Below are 19,447 nucleotides of genomic sequence, written 5' to 3'. Positions count from 1 at the left end.
TAGCATAACTGTAGATGTTTCTGTTTATATATAAATGCCTCATCTTTTTCCAAAGACAACAGTTCTATGTGTTGAGGGCTTCATCTCACTCGATTTTGGTTTTCTGGGCTTCTCTCCACCTCTGCAAGGCAATTGCTTGAATGACTCACTACTCTCCCCTCTCCTCCGCTAAACCATTGGTAGGGTCCTACCAAATTCGCGGCCATGAAAAAGGCATCACAGACTGTGAAATCTGGTCTTTTGTGTGCTTTTACCGTATGCTACATAGATTTCACCAAGGAGACCAGTGTTTCTCAAACTGGGGGTCCTCACCCAAAAGGGAGTTGCAGAGGGTTACAAGGTTATTTTAAGGTGGTTGTGGTATTGCCACCCTTCCTTCTGCACTATCTTCAGAGCTGGGCGGCCAGAGAGCAGCAGCTGTTGGCTGGGCCTCCAGCTCTGAAGCCAGTGCCCCGCCACCCACAGTGCAAAAGTAAGGGTAGAAGTACCGCAACCTCCCGCTACAATAACCTTGCGACTCCTGCCCCCCCCCACGCCTTTTTGGGTCAGGACCCCTACAATTACACCACCACAAAATTTCAGATTAAAATAGCTAAAATCATGAAATTTACGAATTTTAAAACCCTATGACCATAAAATTGACCTTGAATTTGGTAGTGCCCTAGCCATTGGGGTTCCTGCTCGTCACTCACCTGACTCTTGTTCGGAGCGCTACTGTCTGTTTCTGGGATGCGAGGCATTATGCTTCTTTGATCCTAATACAATTAAAAGTGGCGGCACTGCAATTTTTCCATGGTGCATGGAAGCAGCCAAAGCTGTCCACACATCCTAGGATCAATGCAAGCACTCATGGTCTTTATCCTTGGCATTCCTTTCCCAGACAAAGTGCTAGGGCTGGAAGTACAGGTATAAAATAGTTGTTTTTCTTAAGTAGGAAGAAAACGGACCCCTTGTAGTGAGAGGTTGTTGGTTAGTGGCTGGAGCTTCCCAGTGAATGAACCGGAGGAGGAAGATTGGAAAAAATAAAACATTGCTGTCTAGGCAGTTCTTTTATATATATAAGATTAGCACTGATATCAACTCCTCTTGCTGGCTAAATCCTCTCTAGTCTGGACTCCATTTGACTTCCACTGTAGTTCAAATTAACTAACAGAGATTCCCGTAGTGCTTTTTTTTAATGTTGCTACTATCAAGTTCCTGGATTTCAAAATTTGCATAACAGCCATTCTGAGTGGCACTGGCACTTGATTTCATGATAAGGATGAGGAAGGACGAAGGGATTACTTGGAAAAAAAAACATAGCTGAAACATAACATAAAAATCGCCATACTGAGTCAGACCAATGGTCCATCAAGTCCAATATCCTGTCTTCTGATAAAAACAATGAGGAGTCCTTGTGGCACTTTAGAGACTAACAAATGTATTTGGGTATAAGCTTTCGTGGACTAAAACCCACTTCATCAGATGCATCCCCCTTAGTCGTCTCTTTTCCCAGATGAAAAGTCCTCAACTTGTTAATCTCTCCTCATATGGAAGTGGTTCCATACCCCTAATCATTTTTGTGGCCCTTTTCTGAACCTTTTCAGGGTTTTAGAGATGGCACAACCACATCTGCACACAGTATTTAAGATGTGGGCATTCAAGGGATTTATACAGAGGCAATATGATATCTTCTTTCTTATTATCTATCCCTTTCTTAATGGTTCCCAACGTTCTGTTCGCTTTTTTCACTGCCATTGCACATTGAGTGGATGTTTTCAGAGAACTATCCACAATGACTCCAAGATCTCTCTCTTGAGCGCTAACAGCTAATTTAGACCCCATCATTGATCCGACCCTCTTGGCTAATAGCCACTGATGGACCTATCCTCCATATAAAACAGCAGCCAACATAACTGAAGAAAAAGGAAAGGAAAGTCAAATGCAACAGGGAAATCTGCTTTAATGTTCTAAAAAGCTACCTTAATTTCTTTTGCCTCCTGGGAGTAATTGCAAAATGTATAATGTCTCAAGGGGCAATTCTAATAGGGCAGATTGTGTTTTCCCCCTTTCTCTAAGGTAGGGGTGAACAACCTACAGCCCGCGGGCCACATCCGGCCCGCTGCTTCATTTCATCCGGCCTGTGGCAAAAGCGCCAATTCTCCCCTCTGCAGGGGGAAGCTGGGGTTACCAGGCCATTAAAAGTCCAGTTGGCGCCACACAGCTCCCGGAAGTGACCGGCATGTCCCTGCAGCCCCTAGGAGCAGGGGCAGTCAGGGAAGCTCCACGTGCTTCCCCTGTCCCCTGCACCAGCTCCACAGCTCCCATTGTCCAGGAACCGCGGCCCATGGGAGCTGCAGAGGCAGTGCCTGTGGGCACAGGCAGCGTGCACAGTGCAGAGCCCCCCGGCCCCTCCACCTAGGAGCCGGACATGGTGGCTGCTTCTTGGAGCAGCGCAGAGCCAGGGCAGGCAGGGAGCCTGCCTTAGCTCCACTGCGCCGCTGACCAAGAGCTGCCTGAGGTAAGCACGGCCCAGCGGGAGACCACACCCCAAACCCCCTGCCCAGGTCAGAACCCCCTCCCACACCCTAAATCCCTCCCAGACCCCGCACCCTTGCCTGCACCCCAATCTCCTGCCCCAGGTCAGCACCCCCTCCTGCACCCTGAATCCCTCATTTCTGGCCCCACCCTGGAGCCTAGGGAAAGCCCTGGGGCTGTGTGTGGCCCACAACTGATTTTTTCTGTGCATCAGTGGCCCCTGAAAGAATAAAGGTTCCCCACCTCTGCCCTAAAGCATCTGGCATTGACCGTTGTCAGAAGCAGAGACCATTTTTCTATTCTGGTAGGGCAGCTCCTATGTTCTTATGCTAAACTGGTAGTCAGAGTGCGCAAAGTTTGACAGATCACCATTTGATTGTGTGCATATGCACCACACTGTATAGAAAGGAGAGAATAAATGAAAGAAAAATCACAAATGAAATTGCTTTTTATTGGTGTTTTCATCACAATTGTCCTCTCATTTGGGGCTGTGCAGTCAGATAAGTAATTTGACAACAATGAAATTGTCAGCCTTTGAGAAGGGACACATAGTAAGAATACCCAGAGCAAGAAAGGAGACTGTTCATTTTGCATTCAGACAAATGACTAGCTGTGTGATTTGTAGGGGCACCAAGATGCAGACTCCTGGATGAGGGATTCTCAAATGGCAGGGAGTTTCCTCACAGTCCAAACTTTCTGCTCGAGGCAAGATTACAGAGTTTGGCCCTTAAAAGGTGTGAGACCCCAATGTGCGTGCTTGTGTCACTTGTGCCTAAGGCAAGATCTAGATTAACCTTATTATAAGCAGCACAGCCTACTATTAAAGTTGGCTGAAACTTCCCATTAAAAGATTCTGTTTTCAGTTCTTTATATCCTAGCCAAATATTAACTGTTTGGGCTGAAATTTTCCTTGTTGGGTGTCTGCCGGAAGCTGAACTTTTTTGGATTTTAGCCAAAATGACTCAGGCACTTCCAAGAAGAAAGCCAGGGGAAAATATGTTGCTTTTGCTAGAATTTTTTTTAAAAAGGGCTATCTTTTCTTTGACTAGTGCTAGTGCAGGGGTTCTCAAACTGGGGGTCGAGACCACACCGGGGGTCATGAGGTTATTATATTGGGGATCGCAAGCTGTCAGCCTCCACCGCAAACCCCGCTTTTTTAGGTGTTTTTAATTTATAGGGGGGAGGGTCGCACTCAGAGTCTTGCTATGTGAAAGGGGTCACCAGTACAAAAGTCTGAGAACCACTGCTCTAGTGCCCTCATGATTTGGAGATTGGATTTAAATTGTGGCAAGGAAATATCCTTTTGCCATCCATATGAACATCTGCTCAAATCTGGCCATGTTCTAAGTCTTGAAAAACTGCAGTTTGCATGTGCTCAGTACAGGCTTCTTAGATTTTAACAACTAAACTCCCTGAAGACTCCGTCCACTCTGGCCATGCTCCAGCCTGGGGCTCAGCAGGATTTTCCCTGCAATTACAGCTGTGGGCTGCTGTGAGCCATGCCCACTCCAGGTCCAGGAACCTGAATTGTGAGCAGGAAGCGTGTCTCCCATGCTTTCAGTGACACCGCCCCCCTCCCGCCCCCCACACACATATATCCTGGGCCCAGAAAGTATGGAGGAAGAATCTGTCTGATTTAAATGCAAAGAAGACAAGAACCAGATTTGCAAGGGGGTGAAATACCGATTGAGACATGTAAAAGCCTGGGGGTGAAGGAGAAGGAACTGAGACTGGGAGCTGGAGTGAGACTCTGGGACTGGCTGGGCAAGGAGACTAGAAGAAGACAACAGCAGTGCAAAAATCAGATTCAACAGGGAGTTTAGGTAGAGAGATTGGGACTGAGAGCCCACGGGGAATGTGGGTGGGAGAGCAATTGGAGGTTCAATTTGGGGAAAGAGGTAGATTGGTAGAGCCCTGCATGGATACAAATATGTGAATCCGCATCCGAGCCGCAAAAATTGTTTGTGGATATCCACATCCGCGGATGCAGATAGCAGCAGATATTCGTGGATTTGCAGGGCTCTACTTACCATGGCCGGGCTGAGGCTCCCGCTGCTGGAGCCTGGTCGGGGAGAATCACCCGTGGAGAGTTGCGGATCCTCCACCTGCCCTCAGCCGGGCGGGGAGCCTGCAGGCCGGGACACGGCCGGGGGCGGCTTTCTGCTGCCCCCCCCCTACCCCCCCCCCGGCCACACACCACAGGCAGGTGGAGAGACCCAGGCTCCCCACAGCTGCCAATGGCGCTCCCCGACCTGGCTCCGGATATCAGCAGATATAAAGCGGATACCCACTGATTTGCAGCGCTCTATAGGTTGGATGGCACACTGGCAGTGGGGAACTGGGTATGGCTGGGCCAGGAGACTGGGACTGGAAGTGGGGGAGACTGGGATGGGAAGTCTAGCATGGCCAAGAAAGGAGACTGGGATTGTGATGAAAAACCTAAGGAGTGGAGACTGGGACTGGCTAAGTGAGGAAAACGTGCCTAGAATGAATAGCAAGGGATGGGGAAGAGAGAGGACTGAGACAAGGACAGGTTGGAGGGAATGGGCAAAAGAGTGCCCACTAGAGCACACTCCCCTCCAGAACCTGCAACAGAACCAACATTCCCGGCTCTCACCACCCCTCACTGTCAGCAAATAGCTAGAAAACCAACTGGCAAAGTGTCCCATCCCCCTGTAATGCTGGTACACATGGAGGATGACAACACACTGCTTTCAGTTACTCCATTAGCTCAAGTGGCAGTCGTCTGTGCAGTGGATCTAAGGTATGTAACCCTTCTGATGACCCATGTGGGGGGTCAATATGGTGCCATATGATGAATTTTTTTTTCAGATTGCTTTAAAAAAAAACCTAGGAAATTACACTCACAAAAAACTATGTTAAAAGAACATTATTCAGGTTGCATAGGTGGTGGAACTAGGGGTGTACCACACCCCCCTGTCTTGAAGTGGATTCCATTATCTACAGGGTTTACACTTTGGTTCAATGTCTCTGAGCACCCCCACTATAAACATTGTTCCAGGGCCCTGTAAGGTTGAAAAGTCAAACACTCAGAAGTTAGGAAAGGCCAGAATTAAGGTTGCCTGTGGCAAAAAAAATAAAGTAAATAAACGATGAGCGTATAAATATAGGCTACTGTAATGGATACATGTCTCATGTATACACATAGGCTATGATAATGGATAGGCATAATGGATTGAACTGAGATTGCACACGGTTAGGGCTTGATTTTACGACCTTACTATAAGACTCTTTCAAAGTAGCTGGTGTGTGTGTCATTAAACAGTTTGCCCTGTTTGGTCTTCTTAAACAGCACCACCGATTATTGTGAGACCCCCCTCCCCGGCCTCTGATGCCATTTCCTTAACAGCCCCATGGGGTCATCCTGAATTGCGCTTCATCGAGCAGCCCCACCTGGCCAGCCTCATTCAGATCCAAATTCCACCGAGTTTGGCAGCGTCTTTACCGGCCGCGCGCGCTTGCCCCCGCTCGTCTCTCCCGCGGCCCGGCGGGGCAGCCAGCCCCCTTGCTTGCCTGCCCCGCTCCAGCTCTGCGGGGGGCCGGGGCTGCGCGGGGGAGCGAGCAGGAGGCTGGCGCACGGCGGCTCCGCCCCTGCCGCCGAGTGTTGACGGCTCTCCACCTGCACCGAGCAGCAGCGGCGGCGCGCCCGGAGCGGGAGGGACCCAAGGGTTGCCGGGGGAGCTGCAGCCTGGGCTCGCTGCTGAGGCGGCCAGACCTTCCCGCCCGCCCCATGTGCGCCCCCAGGTCCTGGAGGCGGGCGGGAGCACCCTGGCTCCTCATGCTGCAGCTGCTCCTGCCTTCTCCCGGGGCGCAAGGTAGGCTGGAGCCGCTCTTTCCCCCTTCGCTCTCTGCCCCGTTCCCTGGGCACGTGCAGGCTGGGGCCCGGGTGTGCGCGTCTCCCCCTCTCTCCAGGGCTGGGGACCTGAACTCGCTCCTTTTAGGTTTCCGCTCTTGGAGGGTTTTGTCCCGTGGGATCCAATTGCAGCTAAGCACGTTTTAGTGGAGTGGCTCTCCAGATCCCATCTAATTAGTGGCTCCATGAGACCGCCCATATTATCATTATTAGATGAAATCCCCAGATCCAAGAGCTTGATCGTGTAAATGTTTAGGGGTCTGAGTAGCTTTGCTCATGGAAAGCACTTGAGCCAAATGGGCCAGCTCACAAAAGTGAACTTACTGGTTAGGTGTTCACAGGAGTAGCCCCTGTGGTTTCAATCCTGCAGCTGGAACTGTGCAGCAGCAGCAGAGGTCTGTCCATTTGGATTCAGCAGCAGCATCTGGACCCGTGTTTTGCAAGTTGCAGCTTGCTTTCTGTAATGGACATCAATGAATCCAAACACCCTGAACTTTGGGTAGGCTTGGGGACTCAGCCCTGGGTGTTTGAGAGTGTTTGGAATGATGGTTTTGATGCTGTCCATTATACCTATGAGCTTCCTATTTGAAGTTCGTATCCAGGCTTTTATTTCAAACCCTTGTCTGACAATAATGAAGGGGGGGGGGGAAAGATAGATCACTCACCTAAGCCTCTATTATCTAAAAATAATCATTGGCATAAAGTATAACTTGTTTTTTGGGGGTTTTTTTAGTTTTACAAAAAATTGGAAGTGCCACTAAACCAACAAATAAAGGGACACTTACAGTTTAAATATCATATGTAAACAAATTTCCTTACTAGTGTTACTAATAACACTGTAGACTAAATGTAAAGATTTTTAAACTATAGTACCCTAAGCACTTCTCTGGCTCTTTGTTTACTTTTAGCATACCTTTCATATGAGACAATAAAATAATTTTCTCTTTTGTTTATAGTTAGTTTCACTTTCAGGTTCTCTAGCCTGCAGGATTTCAAATGCTACAGAGGATAGTAGTATTTTAAAAGAACTGTTTTTATTGGATTTTTTTTTAATTTATTGGTTTCAGGTTTGATTAAAAGTGTATGTTTACCAAATGTAAATTTTGAGTCAAAGGTAAGTTCATGGAGCCCCTTTGAAATATTATTTAGAGGGTTTGTGCCCAAAATATTCCAGGTACTTGCCAATCATAGAAGAAGACAGTCGCAAAGAGTATTCACGCTGAATACACAAGAGAGAGATAAAGGGAACGGAGACAACATATAGACAAACTGGTCAGGTCAGTGATAGTTACACACATTAGTTCCCTGTTTTGTTTTAAACTATCCCCAACCCCTTCTTCCCCAAACCATTATTGGTTCCTGACTCAGCTCTCATCTACATTGTGGTGTTATAGAAAACAAACAAACGGTAAAACCCTGGCTAACCTATGCCAGTATTCTCCTGGATCCTCCCTCAACACAGCAACCCCAACCTCTCACCCTGAACCGTTCCCATATCTCCCTGCTGAGAATCACCCTTCTTTTGCCCAAGTCAAGACAGTGAAGGAAGCAATAAGAACCACTTAGATAGAAAATACCTACACGCAGAATTCTTTCTAAGAGTACTGGTGACTTTAGCTTTTTTATTTGCAGGTGATGTTACCTAGGGCATGCCTTGGAGGTGTGATTCCTAGCATGGATTGACAGAGTTGAGCTAGCGTGCTAAAAAAGCAGTGTAGAAGTTGCTGCACTGGTGGCGGCTTGGGCTGGCCACCAGAGCCTGGACTCAGCAGGGGTCAGGCCGGCTTGGACTCAGGCAGTTAGTCCAAGCCGCCACTAATGTAGCAATATCCACACTGCTATGTTTAGCATCCTAGCTCAATCAGAACTAGTGTGAGTCTGTCTGCCCATGATGGGAATCACACCTCTCAGCTGTTGTGCAGACATACCCTGAGTGCCAAGGCCTGTAGTGCATGCTCAGTCCTTACTCAGACTGAGGTCAGTGGGAGCCTTGCCTGTGTAAGGATAGCAGGATTGGGCCCTTAGACTGCACAGTGCTGAGGACCTATGAGAGCCTGATCCTCATCTCGCACTGGTGTACATCTAGAGTAATTCCCGTGAAGTCAGTGAGCTAAATGCTGTGAGAGGGAAATTGGGCCCATGCTACTTAGCATTTTACAGGAATCTTTTTGCACCTCTAAGCTAAAATAGCTCAAAGAATTCTAGATGTTAGGACTGGAAGTGACCCTTTGGAAACCTAGTTCATTTTGCTCCATTTCACTACTGCCAGTCTCCACAACACTAAGGCCCAGATGCTCCAAGGTATTTAGATACCTAATTCCCATTGATTTCCTTGGAAGTTAAGCACCTTTGAGGATCTGGGCCTAAACCCATAAGGGCTTGATTCTGCTCCCATTTCAATCCATAGCCAAACTCCTGTTGGTTCCAAGAGAAACAGAATTGCCCATAAGTATGTTTATCCTGGATGCTTTTGGATATCTGTAGTGATGGTGTCTGTTACCTCTGTTTACAACCTATTTTGTTATAGAATCATAGAACTGGAAGGGACCTCGAGAGGTCATCTAGTCCAGTCCCCTGCATCTATGGTTTTGAAATTCTTTTTTAATAAGAGTTCAGAGTGTGCACTCTATTTGACACAGCTCATTTCCTTTTGGGCAATTAATTGTCTGTACTTCATCAACTTTAATCCATTAACCCTGACATTTCAGTAAATGGAATGCAGGGTCCTCACCCATTTAAATGCATCCATAGGATCTACTTGTCTTCTAGAGACAAGCAGAGAGAGCCCTGGTTTGATTTGGCTCTTCTTAATTGTGGCCTTAATTACCATGCATTGTTTTGATGGCATTATGGCAGCAGGTCTAACTTCCAGTTATTCATGAAATTAGGGCAGTGATGCTGTCAATATAAATCAGTGAGAAATCCCCGGGTATTCAGGAAGATAGTGAATATTGCTCCTGGTCAAAAGCTAGCACAAAAGTCCTGGAACAATTCTTTTATAAAATTGGCATAGAATTGCTTTTTTGATTAATAGAAAATTATTTTTGCTTTTTATTGTTTGAGGAAGGTTTTTTTTAAAAAAAAGTGAAGAGTTTTGTTGGTTGCGGGAAATGGCTCCTCAGTGTTCTCCTCCAGCAGAACACGAGATGAGAACAGCCACTGGCTGAGAGCATGTTGCCCCAAAATTTCATCTTCATTTGCTTTAAGCATGCCCTCAAATGTCCCGTGTGCAGTCAACCACACGAAGGAATAACGGAGAAGCTGTGCATTTAGCTTCAGGGGTAGAGCCATAGCCTCAGTCCTTCCCTACACTCTGGCAGCACAAGACAACTGGAAAGCTATTTTAATTGGCCTCTCTCAACATTACGCTTCTGTAAAGGAATCTCCATGTGGTGTAGAGCCAGCTGAGCTATTCCATCCTCCTCTTAACTCTCAGCAGAGGGGTTGTGCCCACAGCACCTTTCTTGCTGTAGAGAGCCCCTGCTGTCAGACCTGGACAGATGGGCATAATATAGTCCTAAAACTACTTGAGTTGTCCTGAGGGCCTAGTCTGGAACTAGAATAGGCTGGGATTGTTGTTAGAGGCATAAATGTGGTTGAAAGAAAACTTTGCAACTGAGCTGCACAAACTCAGTTCTGGCATGATCCAAGAGCTGTCCCATAATCCCTCTACTTTGGATTTTCTGTTGTTTAACAACCTTCTGTACAACAGAGGAGCAGCAGCATTCAACCTTAATCTGGATTTTAAACTTTCAAATTCACTGATCACCTAGTGTTTTGAGGTAGCGGGGGGTGTTTTTGTGTTTTTGTGGGTTTGGTCTGGGTTTTTAGTGCATGGTTCATATAGTAGTTGGACTGTGCTGTGATATTTTAGACATGTCTGAAATTTTAGACATCCCAGTTCTGAAGTCCCATTATCTGATGATCTGGGCGTGATCTCACAATTATCTGGGTGTGTGTTAAAGGGAGAAATCGCATATGTAATACATTTTAATGCTATGTTAATGAAGGCTTTTTGGCGGAGGGTGAGAAGAGAGATTTGTAAATCCATCTTTAATCTCCTCTTAAAAATCTGTCCTCTGGAAAGAGGAGAATTTAGGACCTTTTCTCCCACTCACTGATTTCATTGTTGTATAGGCAAAAAAAGTCAGGAGAATTTAATAAGTTCTTCTTGACCATGTGAGAGCACTCAGCTCTTTTCATGAACAGCTCTGTAAATCCTCCTACCAACATCTTCCCCACCCCACCCCCCTCCAGAAAAAACCCCAACCCATATTTTTTTCATTATAGGAAACAAAAATTAGAAGGGTTGTATCTTCAAAGTGCAAATTCTTTGATGTATTTATTTATTAGTGCTTAAATAGCACTGTAATTGTGGTTTGGGAATACCAGATGAGACCTTCAAAGGTGCCTTCTCAAAATTCCTTCTGATATTTTGTTTGTAATTAAGGCTCCCAAAGGTGTATGGGCTGCCAAATCTGATTTTATTTTCTTTGTGGTTAATCTGCTGCTTTGTTGCTATCAAGACATGTTCTTCATGATTTGGAAAGTAACCAGAATCTGTTAGCACCAAGAAGCAACCCTAGCCATCTCATTAAGTAAACTTGAGGATATGTTTTCCTTTTACAGTCACGGGAGCATTGAAATACACAAAATAGCACTTTGTAATTGTTGTCTGAGAAATAGAGAAGAGCAAGAGGATAAAGGAGCAGAATATTTATTAGCTAACCTAATACAGTGTCAAATAGAGAATCTCCAATTTAATGCATGCAACATTCATCTAAAAAACAGGCCATTGTGTAGACATACAGTGTATGTGCACAAGTCTTTGCAATCCATTGATAAAAATGGAGTTAACCTCAAAATAGGTGTAAGTCACCTGGGGGCATGGATCAGTGGGTCTTAATGGGTTGAGAGAAGACATGGGTTACCGTAAATTGTGAAAGAATGATTTGTTTGATTTAGGTTTATCATTCAAGGTGGAAAAATTATGTTGATGACTTAAGTGAGATTTTCAGTGGGGAAAACTCAGTAAATTCTAGATTACAGCTTTCACAGCATCAGAAATTTGACCCCTTTCTGGACATATAATATTTTGTATTACTCTTAAGTGTACATAGTTATGTTTGTTTTTATGATTGTGACTTGTGTGGAACTTCATTTTTATTGTTCCTCTACAAGAGACTATTGAAAACTTACAAACTATGTCATTGCTGTTGGAGATTTTGTGACTTTTGGGGAACTCCTCCTAATAATATGTGACCAATGATTAAGAGAGAGAGAAACACCTGTTTTAAGTAAAGATGGGAATCCAAAACAAAGCTCCAGATCCAGACCAAACTGAAGAAGCTCAGATTTGTATCTGGATTTTACACTTCAGTGTATATATTTCTAGATTTAAATAAGCCTTTGTTTGAAGATTCTTGTTTAGAAGATATATAGGTCAGATTCTGTGTTGAACTAGCTGCTCCAGCAATGTAAAGGGGCTTTACCCAATCTGCCTGGCCTGCACAAAGCACTTCCCAACTGATAGAACGGCTCTACCCCAACGCTTCTCCCAGCCCTTAGCGTAGGGGGCATGACCAGAGCACACTGGACTCCTGTTCTTCTCTGCTACCCACAGCTCCTGAGGCTACTCTGACCAGGGGCCACAGGCAAGCCCTTGGATGAACTTGGACTATAAGAAGCACAGAGATGACATAAAGCCCTATTTGCCCCCTCCGTTTTCCACCTCTGTTCCCAGGCTGAGCATAGGAATGGCATAAGAGAGATCAGACTGGTAGAGTGTTACTTTGCTGGGTGTATAGAACCTTGAATCTGCTTATAGCGATCTCTATATTTCAGCTTGAGTACACCGTGAAAATATAGACATCAAGGAATGGGGATCTGAGCATTTAGATAAAAGGAGATCATTTTTCTATTAGATTCTCAGGGGATTCCAAGAACTGTCAGACACTGTGAAGGTAGTAAGTGTTCTTGCCTGTGGTTTGCATAAGACTTAACTGTTCTTATCGTTCACTGTCTCATCTGAAAGTGCAGCAGTATCCTGTTTTTGCAGTGTATAATGTTTGAACTGATGATGTACAGGATGTAGATCAGAAATGTTTAAAAGCGGCTATGCTCTAGGAAGGCGGAGGCACGTGTGGTTGCTCATGGAGGTTTGGACATAAACAGGGGCAGTGAGTTATATGGGCCCGTGGTGCCCATGCTCCAGCAATATTCAGGGCCCGGGGGCCCGGCTCCAGCAATGTTCAGGGCCGGGTCTCTCCCCTCGCCTTGCCTGCCACCCCCGCGCACCTGCCCCGAGCGTCCCTGCCTGCACCCTGGGCATTGGGCAACTACCCCCTGCAGCTCTGCACTGTGCTCCACTCTGCCGGCTCCTGGCATCAACTGCCGCTGCAGGGTCCTAGTGCCCCCCATCCACTAGTGCCAGGGCAGGCTGACCCTACCCCTGCCCTTCTACCTTGGACGGATGGACCCTTCCCTTTTCTGGCAGGACCCTCCACCAGCACAAGGGTCCCCCTGCCCACAGTCACCAGTCCTGCCCCACTCTGGGCAAGGGGCAGCCCCATCCCCAGTGAGGCTACAGTGAGGGGCAGCAGCAGGAGAGGAGGCACACATGTGATGGCAACCCCCCCCCGGCACCCACCACAGGTGGGGCAAGGGGGCTTCCTGGACCTGAGAGGGGCCCTGGGAGCACACGCAGTGACAGTGGTGTGAGGTGAGTGTGCTTCCGGGGGGGGAGAGGGGGTCCCTCCCCCGGACCTCGCTGCTGCCAGCGGGAAGAGGGCTGGGGGGAGTCCTCTGCACCCCAAACTCCTCATCCCTGGCCCCACCCCAGAGCCCACACCCCCAGCCAGAGCCCTCATCCCCCCACACCCCAACCCTCTGCCCCAGCCCTGAGCCCCCTCCTGTACCATGAACCCTTCATCCCCAGCCCCACCTGCAGTCCTCACCCCTGCACCCCAACCCTCTGCCTGAGTCCCTCCTGTGTCCTGAAACCTTCATCACCAGCCCCACCCCAGAGCCCACACATTTTTACATTATTTAAAAAAAATATATTGGCTTACAAGGCAGGTCTGGGGGGGGGGGGGACGTGGATCTATTCTGGGCACCACCAAAAATTATACAAACCTGCCATCCCTGGATAAAAAGGTGGCAGACCAAAGTGGGGATGAAGCTGTTCAACTCTCCAAATTTAATTCAACCTTGGATAGCTTTATAGACAAGACTTGGAAGTATTTCAGGTTTCACCATCCAAGAATCGTAGCCTTTTACTGATCATAGCAAGTGCAGTAGTTAAGGTTTTGTCTGGAAAGTAACTGAAATATGTGTACCCTGCCCTCAGACCACCCCTGGTCAGTGTAAAACATTCTCTCTGGTCCTACTGTATAGATTTATTTTATTAAAGGTATTTTTTTGCTGCTGTTACTCTAGTATCTATATGTAACAGAAGCAGATGGCTAGGCTAAATACCTCCCCGTTTATGATTCCATGTTCAGCAACAGTCACTTAAAACTGTGGCCTAATTAAAAACAGCAGCAGATTATAAAAATAATCATAAAGCACTTTTAATATACAGGAAGACTGCTAAAAACAATGATAGATGTTTAGCTCGTATATGTTCCCTGCAGATGCTGAATTGAGAGTGCTCTGCTCTGCTGGGCTGGATCAGAGGGGGGGAGTTGCTGTCTCCCAGAATAGTATCCTGCCATTTGCAAGCCTAGCTAGAGGCTGGAGATAGATGTTCAAGGAGATTGTTTTGCTGTCTTTCAAGCTGGCATATCAGACTGACCTGATAGTTTTGCTGCCTGCAATAGGTCAGGAGATGGAGAAGCCTTAATTAGGCTTATGGGCCATTTTTGTCTCTTTGGGATTCTAAGCTAGAGAGGAGTATTGAACTGACACCTTGGAGGAGCAGTGAGCCTGGAGAATTGTGTGGGGTGGGGAGCAAGGTCTCACGCACCATCCAGAAGCTTGATCCTAGATCGAGGAACAGGTGGAGATTCAGGCATAGGAGTTTAACTGGATAAATTAACTCTAATTTCACAGGAGCAAAAACTCTAGTCCAGAGAAAGCTTTGTTAATAGGTCACATAATAAGATCAGAAACACCCTTCAGGCAATAAATACAAAGTTATCAATTTTAACTGGACCATTGTTGCTAAATGGATAATAGTGCTCTGCAGTGTGAGCATCATAACCATTCTTTGCTGAGCACATGTGCAAAGAGAGGCTCATTCTAGTGCCCCATATGTATAATTTAGGAGGTGGTCCAGCAGATCCATGTTCAAAAATCAGATTATAACTTTCATGAAGACTCGAACTCTTTGCTCACTAAAAGTGCAAAACACAGGCTAATTCCTGAAGCACACCTTCGTTCCAGCCTTGAGAATTTTGAAAAATATTATTCCAAGTTCAGACATCCTCACACAAAACCTGTTTCCTGGCTGAATCTGTGTTTTTGGTAGCAGATGGTGGTGTCCTGTCCTGGGGCACTGGAAGCTCATGTTTTTGGATGTTGTTAGTGGTGATAAAGGGGCAATGCTAAGTGTAGTTGAGAGAGGTATGAAAAATATTCATAAATGGTTACTTACATGAGGTTGTTTTTTTTCACATTTTGTTATAAATTCAAAATAAACCTTTTTCTGAAAAACTGCTGGTGTATAAAAGACTTTTTTTTTTTTTTTTAGGAATGAGCCATTTTTATTTATCTTTAGGCAAAACTAGTTTTGCCTTTAAAACATACAGAAATTCAGTTTTAGCTCTTTCCATTGCAAAAATAGTCATTTTTGCCAACATTGAATGTGAAACTGCTCAAATCTGAAAAGAGCGTTGTATTTAATATCACACAAACACCCTTTACATTTTACAACAACTAGTCTGAAGCCAGCACTGACTTTCCATCACTTGAATTCAAAATAAAGCAATAGAGACTGACCATAACAACTTTCCCCTTAATTACCGAGTGTGCCTCAAGCAAATGACTTTGCAGGCAGCCTAAGGTTTGGTTGAATCAACCCTGCCGGTGAGTTGGAGCAAACATGACAAGTGCAGTGACAAACAATCAGCTTGTTTCACCCTGTCAGCAAAGTTAGCCAAAAAGAATAGTCATGCCTGGGTTCCAAGATGTCTGCCTCCACCACCGCCTGCCCAGGAGCCAGTCCCAGCAACCCTTCCAGAGGGCTGGATGCATTGGCTTCTTCTCTCCTCTGGCCTGTGGATGACCCCACACTGCCCTGGAGTCTCTCAGCGGCCCCTCAACTAATGCTGCCTTTCCCCAGCATGTCTCTCCATATCTTGGAGCCCTGCTGAAGCAAAGAACTTTGAGCCCTCCTCTGCCTTCTTCCACTTTCTCATCACAAATCCTGTGCTTGTCTTCCCCCTTCTAGGCCTTCTGCCCCATCACACCTTTCCACTCTCTCTCTGATTTCCAACATCTCCTCTCTCCCTTTACACCAACTCTTTTCCTGCTATTGCTTCAGTGCCTCCTCCCGCTGCTCAGTCTTGTCTTCACGTACAGTGCTACAGTAACGGTGCCGCTGCAGCGCTTGGGGGAAGATGCTACTATGCTGATGAGAGAGCTTCTCCCATCTGTAAAAAGAAAAGGAGTACTTGTGGCACCTTAGAGACTAACCAATTTATTTGAGCATCAGCTTTCGTGAGCTACAGCTCACTTCATCGGATGTATGCCGTGGAAACTGCAGCAGACTTTATATATACACAGAGAATATGAAAAAAAAAGTCTGCTGCAGTTTCCACGGCATACATCTGATGAAGTGAGCTGTAGCTCACGAAAGCTCATGCTCAAATAAATTGGTTAGTCTCTAAGGTGCCACAAGTCCTCCTTTTCTTTTTGTGAATACAGACTAACACGCCTGTTACTCTGAAATCTCCCATCTGTGTAGTTAATCCACCTGCCTAAGAGGCAGTAGCTGTGTCGACGGGGAGAAGCTCTCCATTTAACAAAGCGCTGTCTATGCGGGGGAGTTAAGTCAGAATAACTGAATTGCTCAGGGAGATGCGTTTTTCACACCCCTGAGCGACATAGTTATACCAGTATAGGTCTGTAGTGTAGACCTGGCCTCGGTCTTTGGCCTTATAACTCTGCTTTGCTCCCTGCCTTCTCATTTACCAGCCACAGAACTGTAGCAGCACATGAGAGAAGATATAGCTGGGCTACAACCTACATATCATTCTCTTCCTCCCATCCTGTACTGGATTCTTTTGAGAGTGCTGCTTGTAATGCTCCCAATGGTGACGCAAAAGCATGAGAACCAATCTCAGGGCAGACTGATTAAAAAAACAGGGCATAAACCCCTAATTGGTTGTGAGTTGTAAGCTGAGATTTCACCAACCACCTGCAAGCTCTGCAGGCTCTTTAACAGTTTTAACAAGGAGTCACAGGCAGTCCCCTTGGATATTCCGGTCTGTCTCGCCATCCACATGAGCGTATCTCTGTGATAGGATTGCTCCATACAGCAATATTCAGTTTACTCCTGATTCCAAAGGACTAGTCACTTAGCCCAGGTCAATTGCACTTTAGGTCTCATACCAAAGACCACGCTTGTAGCCAATCCTATAATAAGCTATATGAAGATGTATTAAATAGGAAAAGGAAATTAGAGACTGAACCTAGACACACAAATGAGTTACAGTCCTAGGTTTCAAAAGCTACTATATATAGGCTTCTATAATCAGCAAGTGCTGTTTGACCTTTAGGGCTAAGACAGGCTAAGCAGCTGGGTATCTCTTGCTTATGCCTAGAAACACCTTGCCTTCCACCCAGAGTCCAAGCGGTATATAGATCCCTAGTTACTTTTGTATGGGGTTTTATATCCCCCTCCTTCCATGTGCTCTGAGATGTAAACTCAGCTGAGGGAAGGAGTCCACTAGCATGACTCATCTTCACAGGGAGGTGAGCAGAACAATAAGAGTCTGAGTTCTTTTTTTGATGATTCCGCTATCCAGATGTGGAGAGTTTCCAGTTGTAAGATCCAGCCATCACCTGCCTGTTATTGATTGGCCTCCTCTACAATTTATGTAGAAAAGCAGCTCTTCACACTAATTAATGTCCCTCTCCTGTATGGCGATGGATACAGAGGCTCACAATACAATCGCTTAAGTATTACATAACAATATAGAACACAAATATGAGTAAGATTAAAGCACGCAATAGAGTCTAAATACTGAACACATCCTTATTCTAATGCCTGTTTTTCTATATTAACCTACAAGTGAGCCAGCCAGATTCCAACTGTGTAGCTGTCACTGTCCAGTTGAGACATGGGAACCTTGGCATGAGCTGGTGCCTGGTCTGGCAGTGCCACATTAGTACATAGAGGAGACCAACTCCACTCCATTGGAAATCAGGTCACTTTTTTAAATGCCTAAACATAGTTTTAGGTGCCATAGCTCAGGGGTTAGCGAATTGGCCTAGTAAACCAAGGATCACAAGTTCAAATCTGCCTGGGTAGCAGTTTCTGTTGTGGTCTGTTGCGCCCCCTGTCAAGTCGTTCATTGGCTACTCTCTCTACTCAGTGGGAGGAGGGGAACAATAACAGAAAATGTGGAAATGGCAGAAGTGCTAAATTAGTTTTGGTTTTCACCAAAAAGGTTAGTAGTGATTGGATGTCTAACAGAGTGAACGCCAGTGAAAATGAGTTAGGATAAGAGGCTAAAATAGGGAGAGAACAAGTTAAAAATTACTTAGACAAGTTAGATGTCTTCAAATCACCAGGGCCTGATGAAATACATCCTCCTAGAATATTTGAGGAGCTGACTGAAGACTTAGCTGACGCATTAGCAATTAATCTTTGAAAAGTTATGGAAGACGGAAGAGATTCCATTGGCCTGGAAAAGAGCAAATATAGTGCCAATCTATAAAAAGGGAAATAAGGACAACCCGGGGAATTAGACTGCTCAGCTTAACTTCAGTACCCAGAAAGATAATGGAGCAAATAATTAAGCAATCAATTTGTAAACACCTAGAAGATAATGAGGTGATAAGTAACAGCATGGATTTGTCAAGAACAAAGTGTGTCAAACCAACCTAATAGCTTTCTTTCATAGGGTAACAAGCCTTGTGGATAGAGGGGGAGCAATAGATGTGGTATATCTTGAATTTACCAAGGATTTTGATACTGTCTCGCATGACCTTCTCATAAACAAACTAGGGGACTGTAACTTCTATGGAGCTACTATAAGGCAGGTGCATAACTGTTTGGAAAACCATTCCCAGAGAGTAGTTATCAGTGGCTCACAGTCAAGCTGGAAGAGCATATGGAGAAGGGTCCTACAAGGATCAATTGCGGGTCCAGTTCTGTTCAATATCTTCATCACTGATTTAGATAATGGCATAGAGAGTACACTCATAAAGTTTGCGGATGATACCAAGCTGGGAGGAGTTGCAAGTACTTTGGAGGAAAGGATTAAAACTCAGAATGATCTGGACAAACTGGAGAAATAGTTTGAAGTAAATAGGATGAAATTCAATAAGGACAAATGCAAAGTACTCCACTTAGGAAGGAACAATCATTTGCCCACATACAAAATGGGAAATGACTGCCTAGGAAGGAGTACTGTAGAGAGGGATCTGAGGGTCCTAGTGAACCACAAGCTAAATATGAGTCAACAGTGAAACACTTGCTAAAAAAAATCATCATTCTGGGATGTATTAGTTAGCAGGTGTGTTGTAAGCAAGACACAAGAAGTAATCCGCTCTACTCTGTGCTGATTAGGCTTCAACTGAAGTATTGAGTCTAGTGCTGGTTGCCACATTTCAGGTAAGATGTGGACAAACTGGAGAAAGTCCAGAGAAGAACAATTATTTAAAGAACTAGAAAACATGACCTGAGGGAAGATTGAAAAAGTTGGGTTTGTTTAGTCTGGAGAAGACTGAGAGGGTACGTGATTACAGTTTTCAAATACATAAAATGTGTCGAGGAGGATGGAGAAAAATTGTTCTTCTTAACCTCTGAGGATAGGACAAGAAGCTTAAATTGCAGCAAGGGCGGTTTACATTGGACATTAGGGAAAACTTCCTAACTGTCAGGGT

General features: G+C 45.6%; 1 protein-coding gene across 2 annotated transcripts in view; it reads left to right on the top strand.

Annotated features, from left to right (window-relative positions):
* The first annotated feature begins 6,034 nt into the window (after nt 1-6,034).
* IL20RA (interleukin 20 receptor subunit alpha) overlaps nt 6,035-19,447 on the top strand; it is a 36,695-nt gene continuing 23,282 nt past the window's right edge. For both annotated transcript variants that reach the window (XM_073335214.1, XM_073335213.1), the window contains exon 1: nt 6,035-6,353. In XM_073335214.1, the coding sequence (XP_073191315.1) occupies nt 6,269-6,353 (85 nt within the window). In that variant the 5' untranslated portion in view covers nt 6,035-6,268. The remainder of the gene's footprint in view (nt 6,354-19,447) is intronic.

This window comes from Lepidochelys kempii, chromosome 3 (genome assembly GCF_965140265.1).
Source record: "Lepidochelys kempii isolate rLepKem1 chromosome 3, rLepKem1.hap2, whole genome shotgun sequence".
In the NCBI taxonomy this organism is placed as follows: domain Eukaryota; kingdom Metazoa; phylum Chordata; order Testudines; family Cheloniidae; genus Lepidochelys; species Lepidochelys kempii.
This window is presented reverse-complemented; position numbering and strand designations above follow the sequence as displayed.